This window comes from Centruroides sculpturatus, unplaced genomic scaffold, assembly GCF_000671375.1.
Source record: "Centruroides sculpturatus isolate CEXI.00-Female unplaced genomic scaffold, Cexi_2.0 scaffold139, whole genome shotgun sequence".
Lineage (NCBI taxonomy): Eukaryota > Metazoa > Arthropoda > Arachnida > Scorpiones > Buthidae > Centruroides > Centruroides sculpturatus.
This window is the reverse complement of record NW_019384370.1, coordinates 955,804-967,918: the sequence shown is the minus strand read 5'-3', so window position 1 is coordinate 967,918 and position 12,115 is coordinate 955,804. Positions and strand designations below refer to the sequence as shown.

The window sequence follows — 12,115 nt, the reverse complement described above, 5'->3', positions numbered from 1 at the left end:
TGCATAGTTTCTGAAAGAACATTTCAGCATTAAAGTTTATATTAAAAAGTTAATTTATTTTCTCTTGTTTTCTATATTAGAAACTTGAAGAAGTTGATGATAGCTATTTAAATTCAGAATGGGCAAATAATAATTCCTTAAAGAGGTCTTTTCAAGGATTAAAGACCATCTGTATACAAATGAAGGTCACTTCTCATGTCATCTTTAAAACAAATGGAAAACTAACTTATGCTGTTTAAAATCTTATTCATGAAAATTTAATACTCAAAAATTGATAACTATCTATTTATGATTGTCCATTTTCTTACAGAACCTTGTTTATACAAACAATATAGTTCTCATTGTATAAATATTTAAACAACACAATTTTGCAATTTTGATATCTTTCATATACTATATTTCTTTCCTCTGCTACATGCTCATATGATAACTTAAATGATAAACAAACAAACTAATATTGAAGTTTATATAATTTGAAGCAAATAAAAAGACCGCTTGCTAGATTCATTTTTTTAAATATATTAGTTTGGAAATAGTAAAACTGTTAAAATGTTATTAAAATTTTATAATTAAATAAATAAGAATTGCTGACTTCTAAATTTAAAAACTTTTATTACTTTTCAAATTAATAATGACAACATAAACACAAAATAATTTAAAAGGGTTTAAATTTTCTTTTAGATTTCATTAATTCAATCCTTCTTTTGTCTTCTTCAAATTTTTTTCGTAATTCTTCAATATGTTTCATCTTAGATTCACGAATTTGAAATGTATAAAAATTAAGCAAGTTTTTCTTGGAACGCTTTTTCCGTTCTTTTGCAGTTATTTTCTTCTCATTAACTTCAGTCCTTCTTATCACTGGTTTTTTACTATGTTTTGACACAGTTATCCAACCTTCTTCATCAGCAACACCTTCCATTTCTATTGCTTCTTGCTTTTCTTTTTCAACTTTTTCATCGTATTGTTGCATATAGACATCAATTTCTTTCTGTAATTCTTCAATGTTTGGAATATTATTATTATATTCTGTACACCATTTCTCGATGCCAACTTTCAAACGTCGATCTGATGGGAGACAACAGGGAGAACTTTCTTCTAAGACATGACACTTTTTTAAAGCAGAACTCTTTTTAAACACGATATAAGCAATACAAAATCCTTCAATCGGTTTATCCTTCGGAAAATATTTTGAATCCGGCTTTTCTTCATTGCCGAGAGTCGGTTTTTGATGAATGATAATTCTCTCTATGGAACCGCATTTCGAAAAAATGGATTTTAGACTTTGATGGCCACAGTATGGCGGGACATTAACGACAAATAAAGTTCGATCTGTTGGTTTAGATTCTAATTGCTCTCTCACACGATGCTGTTTGTAAAATAAATAATGAATAGCTACACTCGTTTCATTCACTTTTAAGGGAATCACACTAAATTCACATGTTTTACTCGTGGCAGCCGCCATCTTGTTACAAGTTTTAAGTTGCCAACTCCAAAATTTAATTAATGTTTATTGAATAAAACCATTACGATATTATTTCTAGAATATTTTATTATTTTTAAAAATAATTTAGGATCGATTATTTTACTATTATATTAATTTTGGAAATTTTATAATTTTATTTCTCGTGTCTCTATTTATCTGACATTTGGCTTGTGAATGAGCGATATCCACAGCCGTCGGATATGATAAAATGACTAGATAGTTAACAAAAATGTCAAAATTAATGAGCGCGTTGCCTAATAAATCGGATTTAAAACAACATTATAAGTAATCCTATGACATTGCCCATTTTATTTGAAACGAATGTTTTCTAAACTCCTCGCTCAATGAGCACGAAGAGGACCCCTTTTTTTTCTTTCTTTTGCAAGCCTATTATGGGTTCAGTCAGGCCACAATAGGATGACTGGGTGGTAAAAATCTGGGTCTGATATATTGAAAACAGACAACCCCCGACTCCCCAAAAATTCCTGAGGTTTTTCGACCCGTCGGAATCCTCGCGTTTTTTTATGCAGCGCTCGAGAAGCGCTTTACAGCGAACACACTGAAACTGGTTTCTAATTGGCCAATACTGCTTGTGATGTCATTTCGCTACACTCTCGCTGCATAAAAAAACGCGGGGAATTTGATCCCGGGTCCCCCAGAGCTAGTGTTGCCACCTTTTTAAAATCGGTCATCGGTGACCCGGACGGCAGGTGAGGTTTGTTCGAACAGAAGTTCCTAACGCAATCGTAATGTTATTTTACAATGCGAAGAATAATGTGCAGTGTATGCCGGTTCTAAATCAGTTACAGTTAGGGACTAGGGAGACTTGTGTACGAGTAACGTAAGTAACCTAGATCACTTAGCTCTATTGGAGATGTGTATGAATACGAATCGTACAAGCGTAAAAGAAAAAAGAAGGTTGTGCGCGATATTCCCGGACAAAATTAATAGTTCACCCGGACAGTGAGTCGATTCCTGGACTGTCGGGTGAAAACCGGACGGATGGTAACACTACCCAGAGCAGTAGGCTGCCACCGTAATCGCTTGGCCTTCCGGTCGTCATTTAAAATGGGTTATCCGACTGTTATTGGTTTGCTTGTCCAACTGTGTTAAAACCGCTTTCTCGGACAATGCGCTGAATGTTCATCATAATAAATTCTATGAAATGAAATTTTATTATTTTTTGACTCTGTCCTACAAGAACTTAGGAGCTATTTAATCACACTTGTTATGGGTTCAGCTAAGCCCACAATGGGAACAGCTAGATTCCACACGTGTTGTTAAACAGTCAATAAATAATGTTACAGATTCCAGTAGTGTCATGGCTGTTGGGTGCATCCTATGGCACAGTGTGGAATGTAATGAGAAAGTTGGTGCATTTTTATCCATATAAGTCACAACCAACAGTTGCTTGCCACCAATAGCAAAACCCAACCAACCTTTGCATTTACCTTCCTTCCAAAAATGGAAATGCAGTGTTATAGCAATAGATTATACTCTGGAGTGATGAGGTACATTTTCACCTTACTGGAACAGAGAACACCCATAACTTTTGCATTTCAGTCATGGAAAACTCATATTTTCCAACAGATTCCACTGCATTTGCCTAAAGTCCAGTATGGATTCATAGCTATATTTATCCATGAATCATTGTTTTTAGAAGAAACTAGTCCTAACAGGCATGTGACAGCTCAGAAATACTGAGAGATGCTAAATATTTTTGTTATACCTTAGTACATGCAAGATGGAGTATCTCTTGCTATCAGATGCTGCATAGTTTCTGAAAGAACATTTCAGCAATAACAGAGTGATTAATTGTGCATTTCCTATTGAATGGCCACCTCATTCTCCAGATCTTAATCCATCTGATTTTTGGTTATGGGGACATTTAAAAATCCATGTGTTGTGTATTGAGGGTATGTTGCAAATTTAGAAGCCTTGAAAGACAGTATCACTGCAAGTGAGAAGCATCACACAGAATCAATTACAGTCAGTCATTCACCCGTCCGGTTTTCACCCGGACAGTCCAGGAATCAACTCACTGTCTGGGTGAACTATTAATTTTGTCTGGGAATATCGTGCGCAACCTTTCAACTTTTTTTTTTACTTATAACTTATACAATTTGTATTCGTACACATCTCCAATATCCAATAGAGCTAAGTCATCTGTAGTTGTTTTTTCTTAATTTAGTTACTTACCTTACTCGTACCCAAGTCTCCTTAGTCCCTAACTGTAACTGATTTAGAATAGGCATGCACTGCATGTTATTCTTCGCATTGCAAAATGACATTGTGCATGCGTCAGGAACTCCTGTTCGAACAAACCTCACCTGTCGTTCGGGTCAGCAATTTTGAAAAGGTGGCAACACTAGAACACACTGTTCATTATATTCAGGTTTTACACTTTTAGAACAAGAACCACATTGAGCAGTATTTCCATTATTGATAAGTCTCTGTATAACAGTGGTTGCCATCCAGTGGTCCATGGACCACTGATGGTCCGCAAGAAAATTGTGGTGGTCCATGGAGAAATTTGGACATATGATCAACTCAAGGTTACACGAAATATTACTAAAGAAATGCAAAATGCTTGGTTGCTTTTTCCCTCATTTGGGGGTAATTTTATTCAAATCTAAAACCAAACACAAAATGATGGTTATCAATAAGTGATAATGCCAATAAATTAATAAATAATGTTGTGAGTATAATTGTCATGCTTCATGGAAAAGAGCCAAGAATCCATAAACTTATTTCAAATAAGCAGCAACAAACTTCACACTAATTTGTTATAATTAAACAAGTGAATTTCATATTAATAAAGTGAAACAGAACTTTTGTGATCATTATTCTATACATGTTTGTATTGTTCAAAAAAAATTTCATAACAGTGGTCAGCAGATTCAAAATTGTGAGTTTATTGATCCATGATGTCAGAAAGGTTGGTTACCACTGCTATATAGCATGTACAGTATGTCTTGTTCAAATAAAAATGTGTTGTTGCTTGCAGCATTAACAGTGCCAGAGGCCCAAATGTCACCATATTAGATTTGAACTGCTAAATATTTCTCCAGATAGGTTTGAATAGAGATACTTTAATTATGGTCACCTAATATAAATTTCAAAAGTACAAATTTAGTAATGGAAGTCATGATCATTATTTAATACTTTACAATCAATTATTGTAAAGTATTAAATAATGATCATGACTTCAATGTTTACATTGAAGTCATGATCATTACAATCAATATTTTTACATTAATTAAATACAAAATCAGAAATTATGATTTTCATCTTCAAACAATGAATTTTAAATTAGTGAAAAATATGTAAAACCACCATGATTATATTCATACATTTTATTATAACAAAATAAAAATATATATATATTTTTTCTATAATTTACATATCATTATATAACAACACAGAGCATTGCTAGTATTCTATATACAATCTTAAATAATGAATTGACTGGATTCAGTATTAATTGACATAAGTGACACTTATTTAATATAAAATACTATACAAAAATTTAATGCTTCAAATTTTCAAGCAATAAACTATAAAACTTTATTTTAACTTTAACAAACTACTTTTATTTATATAATTAAAAAATTTTTTTTTATATGATGCTTATAACAAAAGCAGACATGAACAAAATCAGCCAATGCATCTCTTAAAAATTACAGATTTGAATGTAAATTATTATTAATTTGTCACATTATTTTTAAAAAGATGATATAAGTAATTATTAAAAATATAAGTGAAAAATTGTAAATATCAAAACTATATATAAACAATTACAAAAATCTTAAAAAATACTTTAAGTCATGTTTGTATTACTTGTGGAACTATGTGGAAATTCGTAACATTTCTTGTAAATTTTATATTTTATGCATATATGCAGTAATAATCAATAAAGTACTAAAATTAATTTATATGTACTTGGTAATATCTATGTTGTAATTTTAATTATGATATAATAATAATAAATTGAATCAATGGTGCACCCAGAGTGGGCTAAGGGGCCCTGGCCCCTCCAAAGAAAAAAGAACATTAGAAAATTTTCCAAAAATCTTAATGATAGTACTTATTGTCTAAGCGGTAAAATAGTTTTCTTATACTGCATTTAAAATTGCATTCCATGCTCCAAAGGAAAATGTAAATTAAAACTTTATACAGTATTATATGCCTATATTTACTAGATTGAAAAATATGAATAAATTCCTTTTATTTTGCCTCATTGCCTGAGTACTTTTAATGCTAATCTTTCTATATTTTGCTTTCAACTGTTATGGTAACCCTAACTTTAATTAGATAATAGAGTGAAAATGAGCATAGGAAGATACCAAGGAAGAAACTGATCATCATTATATTAACAATATTTTTTGGAGAAAATAAAAGACAAATCAGAAATTGTTTCATAATAAAAGAAATGGGTATTGTTTCACTAAAACTAATAAGCTATATAAAATTTATTATGAAATATAAGCATATACACAGCAATTTAAACAATTATATTATTTTAAAAAATTTTGTCACTTTTCACGAGAATGAACTTTATAAATAAATCAGATTTATATTTAAAGAATTCATAAAACTATATAATTTGTATAGTTATATTTGATATAAATGCTTGTTTCCAATGTTTTGATCAATTGGGTTTTTTCACTGGTCCACATAATGTTCACTAATGAAAATACTTGTTCAGTGGGACCATTAGATTTAGGGTTGAATTTTGATTATGAAAAGCAAATTCAACAATTTTAAAAATGGTTTTAAAAGATACTGCAAAATATTTAAAAATTCAACCCAGGCAGGAATTATTGTTTTTTCGACATTATTAATCTTTCAATGGTGACATAACTACATGAAAATCTGTCAGATAGCTAGCTGTCATTTATATTTAAGTTCCAGTGATTGGAAATGTTTTTTTTCAATCTTCACAAACAAAACATTTTTCTCAATCTTCCAGCCCACAGCAGGGTTCTTGTAATAGAACTCATTCAAATACTGTCATTTCTATGTAGTATGGATGTTGTATAACACGTACAACTACTTTCATTTCCATAAAGTTGTCCCAGCCAGCTATTTAAATAACCAATGCAGTTTTGGTAACATTTATAAATTGCATAAAATAAAGTGGATAAATTAAATATTAGTTCCATGTGCAGGTTTAAATACTCAAGTTACATTTCAGCTCACAAAATAAAGGACAAAATGCATTTTCTAAAAAATAAAAAAATCTAACAGTCAAAGCAGTGAAATGTACATATGGTCACTGTAATCATCATAGATTTCTGATACTTGATTTTTAGTATACATGTATAATTAATGCAATTTAATTCTTGTAATTAATATTCATAAAATTAACACAGTATATGGAGAATTATAATTTCATGTAAATTGTAAGCTTGGACAAATTGTTCAAGTTTCCATAATCCCCTCCCCTTGTCAGACATCTAACAAAACTCAACCCCACTTAAAACCTTTATCACTTTATGAATGATAGATAGCATAAGTAGAAATGAAACATACAAGAAATTTTGAAATAAATATAATAAAATGAATAAAGTGTATAAAATTTAATGAAATGAATGGACGTCCACTGAAGCTCACCCCTTCCCCCTCCAGTGTGGATGTCATTTATGGACAGCCCCCTTGAAAAAAATGGCATTTCTTTCTTTCAAAATCAGTTTAGCAGAACTTCAGATAGCACCCGGAGGTAGTAATACTGTACATAAAACATTCCAAGTTGGTATGACTGACAAGTGAGACAAGTATCTGGCACAGACACTTGTATTACTTGTCAGTCATGGCAATTGGAATGCTTGATGTACAAAAATGGTGGATATGGATGATGTAATAAGTTGATGCATTTCTGACTATTGTCAGAAATGCATCAACTTATTACATCAGCACTGACAGTAGTCAGTGCTCAGAACTGACCATGTACTCTGTAATGCACTCTGTTTAATGTTAAAATGTCCAACACGTGTTTCTCTTTTGCTATTTCAACCAATACTGTATTATTTTGTCTTGTATTTGAATTTGTGTTTGTATTTTTATATGCTATACTTTAGTTATGTACTTAATTCTCCATGCAATTACATGTAATTATTAATCACTCTATTGTATTAATTGCCTCTATGGCATGTGCTTTTAATTGTTATTGTCACTATTATGGTTGTTATTATTATTATTTTAATTCTTTATCTCATGTCATGCTGTACTGTACTGTACATCTAACATAATTTGTAATTGTCTTTTATCTTGGTTATGCTATGCGGTACCAAGAATGTACACATGTATGTTACAATAAATATTGAATTGAATTGATGCATTTTTGTCTCCATTTAAGTTGTAGCTGTCAGAAAAAGGCACTTCAAAAACAGAATACATTAAACAGGGATCCCGAAAGTAGTCAATATTGAGCCAAGGGTCACTAAGACATTTCGGTCCAAAATTAGTCAGGGGATGATTGAAAATGGTTCATTAAAAATTATTAAAACATGCAATAGGTAAATTTGCATGCTGTAAGTAGATATTTTCTATGAAAATAGTGTATGGATCAGTCTTGTATCCAGGAATAAATCATTGGTGACAAGAGAGGCAAACTGATCAAATTGTGACCAATATTTTTTCAGACAATACTAGGTTAATTAGCTACAGTTTAAATGTAAAAAATAAACAACAGTAGCCCAAATTTGTGATGAAAGCAAAAGCATATACAGTTGAACCTGTCTTTATTTTTTCCCCATATTTTCAGCTTAAATTCAATATATTTTCCATGTTTATCTCAAATAATTTTTTCCCAAAACCTCTATCTCAAATTACAGACTGAAGTGTCAATTACAAATTCAAAGCTTGGTGACAGTTTGATAGCATAAATTGCAGTCAAAAAAACATCTCTTGCAATACCTTAACATAGTTGCAATTAATACCCCATTTTTTTTTTTATTGGCTATAAGTTTGGTTTGTGTCTTTTCAATTGAAGAAATTCAGACATCAGAAACTCTTTCTGTTAAGATATGTCAAAAATCTTTTATTAATACCTAGTATAGATATGTACTGTACTTGCTATTATAATAAAATACTGCACTTCCAATCAAACCTATTACTGTGCAGGAACCTCTGTATCTCAAATTTTTTTTTTCTTGTTCCCATGAGTTTCAAGATACACAAGTTCAACTGTATTATATATACATCATATGGACACTGTTGACTAAGCTGAGGGATCTTAGCCATCTAAGTTAGTTCTCTTAGCTATGGGTCTGGTGTGGATAAATACTGGCTCACCAGATTTAATTATTATTAATTGTATTAGCAAAAACAGAAGAGGGGATCAATAAAAGTTCAAGGAATCCTTGAAGGGGATTGACAGTCAAATAAGTTTGGGGACCCATGTTAAAGACACAGATAAGAAAATACTAATAGATTAAAGGAAAAGACATTTGAAACTATGGCCTGAATAAATTAAAAATTTACACAAACAGGTTAGGAACATACTGAATATCATGGTCATCATCCTCTTGGATGGAGATACTTGGAGAAAAATGCATAATTATTTTACATAAGATATTATAATTATATTTAAGTAGAATCTTACTTTCAATACAATTTTAAAATATGAAAAACTAATTAAATTTTAAACATTAGGATATTTACATTAACTATATAGAATATATTTTGTTTTGTCCAATGACAATGAAGAAAAGATTCTAATTAAGCAGAGTTATGAAACACCAAAATAGCAAAATCAAAAATACTTAAACATTTTCATCCATATATAAAATAGACATCAGGTTCCATTAAAAGACTATAGAATTAGAACATTAAGATGAAAACTGGAACAGACTATTTTAATTTAAAAAACAAATATGAAGTGCAAAATGTTTTAATCTAAAAAATGAATATAAAGCACAATAACATACGCATGTGACTATTAGAATGTTACATCCACCGCCAATTAGAAATGTTGAATAATGTCTCCTAACCAGCATGTTTGAGTCTGATTTTAATTAAATTTCAATAAATATTTTACTGTTAAAACTGTACAATTATATACAATTTCATGTTTATTTGAGAACTAAACAGTGAAGCAACTCAAAATACACAAATCTCATATTTGTGGATGTACAACAAAATTTAGTCACAGTTCTTCATATTAGCAATGCATTAGGTTCACAAATCATAATTTTCAGAATCATTTAAAACTGAAATTATTTGAGTTTTCTACATTGACAATGCTAGGGTCATAGGGAGTTCCTTTAAAAGGTGATCCTTCTTTATCCCATGCTTCCTTCAGAATATCATGAACTTTTTGTTGATTTGATGTTGGCTTCCCTAACAGCTTTTGCTGTTGATTATACATTAGTTCATCAATTTTTGCTTGAGCTTCCTGATCTAATTCTTCAAATGGCTGACTATTGTCAATTTTCTGTATATCAATTTTAGGTTCACCTTCTAATAAAGCCTCCCACCACGTTTCTTGAACTTTTTCCAGATTAATAAAAATGTGTTCACTTTTGAATAAAGTCCACATCGATTTTTCAACATTGATTTTAAATGTTAATGTCCCATCTACAACAGTTTCCCAATTATTATTTTTGTAAATACATACTTTTAAACTATTTGGTTTGATGTCTACTTTTACTTGCTTTCCAGATTTGATTGTATCAGGTACATTAATTTTAACGTCTACTTCCTTTAAATTTTGAGACCAAGAATAATTCTCTCTCATTGCACCATTGTAACATTCTGAGAAATTTTGAAAGTTTTCTTGAGACTGTTCTTTAATTGACTGTGATAAATCTGAAGTTTTGATTTTTTGGATATCTTCTTGGATATTTAAATCCTTTGCTTTTTGCTCTATTTCTGGATTCACTTGTGTTTTTACTTCAGTTTTATGAAATTCTTGAAAATTATCGTTTTCTTTAATCTTTTTCTGATATAATTCTTCATTCTTCAGAGCTAACTGATGATATTTTTCGAACGCAGCTAACACCAACTTCTTGGGAATACCAGGAGGAAAACCAAGTTTTTCGGAACTATTATGTTGGATTTTGTAGAAATCAGTCCTTCTGAATAAAAATCCAAATATCACATCTAAAAATTTCATAATTTCGCCTTCGCAGTGAAGAATTCCCATTAATGCGTCTTCGTATTTTAAATGATCCGAATTCATCATCTAATATTCTATAAAACAACTTATTTCGATGAATGAATAATAACATAAAACTCAGTAGTAACTTTGCAAGTACGACAGGCAATTGTATTTTAATTATACGCAATTGAAGTTTTAATTCACAAAAATCTTCATTTACACCTAGGAATTGTTTACTTTACAATAGAAAATTTGCTTTTACGCCCTCTGCTGGGAAATTTTAAACTTTTGATATTTAATCGTGTTGCCACTTCTTTTTTATTAAAAATCTGAATGAATTTTTAAAATATATATACTAATTTACTGTATTTTCTAATTTAAATTTATTCTTGAAAAATTAAATTAAAATACTTGATAATTATTTTATTTTACGTTTAGTTTTCATTACAGATCACAATTCATTGTGATCTATAATGAAAACCGAAATATTGTTTTATTTAAATTGACACTGATACCGATACCAAAACTGTAAATAACGAAAAATTTTGACACCACTATCACAGTTTCTGATGACGAAACGATTACTTGACGTCGCCCGATATCACGACTTTCCATAGCGAAATAATTATGAATGTAAAACGTAGTCATTGAATGAAGGTTTCATACTTTCTTGCATTTCGTGTACATCTAAAATAAAACGGTAATAATTTGAAAACGATCGTTCTACGCATGCTGACGGCAGTTTCTGTACCTGTAATGTTTACAGATATGTTTTTGGAGATATCACTGGTTTTTTTCATTTCGTATTGTAAACAGTTACATTAGTTCATTCGTCTACAATGAATTTACCCGTTGAAGGCCATAAGATGAAAAACGTCGCATATGGATTCTCCATACTGCAGAAATAAATAGGAAGATGAATTTGAAAATAATTCTGTAAATATACAGTATTTCAAATTATTATTCAGAGCAAGTGGTAAGGGTTTAAATTTTCCAATAACACCTTTAAATCTGTGGAAAATACTCTACATTAGATGAATTAAATATTTTCAACAAATTCATCTATATAGCGCATTTGTGAGGTTCTGGAAGTTAAGGCAAATCAGACCCCTCTCCCTAGACACCAGTATGTGTGGCCGGATGGCCGAGCGGTCAAGGTGGCAGCCTACCGCTTCGACTGAAATAATTAAATCCTAAATATGCGGCCGGATGGCCGAGCGGTCAAGGTGGCAGCCTACCGCTCTGGGAAACCTGGGTTTGAATCCGAACGGGTCGAAAAATCCCCAGGAATCTTTCGGGGAGTGGTCCGTTCGGATATGTCGGGCCCCGTCCCTCGCCACCCGGCAGCTCCATTGTGGGCCTGGCCCACAGGGCGGAAAGAGTTAAAAAAAAAAAGACCCCAGTATGTGAGGACTGAGGGTAGTTAATTATTTTCCACCACTTATTCGGCGCAGATCTTGTGGATCTGTCACGAGCCATAAGATGGCTTTAAAAGATGTTTTAGATCAACATCGTAAAATCCCGATCTA

The 12,115-nt window shown here is 31.2% G+C and overlaps 2 protein-coding genes across 2 annotated transcripts; both read right to left on the bottom strand.

Moving 5' to 3' along the window:
- Window positions 1–644: 644 nt before the first annotated feature.
- On the bottom strand, window positions 645–1,462 carry LOC111614254 (ribosomal RNA-processing protein 7 homolog A-like). The gene has a single exon (XM_023355637.1). It carries the CDS (start codon window positions 1,460–1,462, stop codon window positions 656–658), a length of 807 nt encoding a protein of 268 aa, XP_023211405.1. The 3' UTR covers window positions 645–655.
- An 8,056-nt stretch (window positions 1,463–9,518) lies between these two features.
- On the bottom strand, window positions 9,519–10,861 carry LOC111614572 (nudC domain-containing protein 3-like). The gene has a single exon (XM_023355947.1). The coding sequence runs from the start codon at window positions 10,668–10,670 to the stop codon at window positions 9,687–9,689; it is 984 nt and encodes a 327-aa protein (XP_023211715.1). The 5' UTR covers window positions 10,671–10,861; the 3' UTR covers window positions 9,519–9,686.
- Window positions 10,862–12,115: the final 1,254 nt, after the last annotated feature.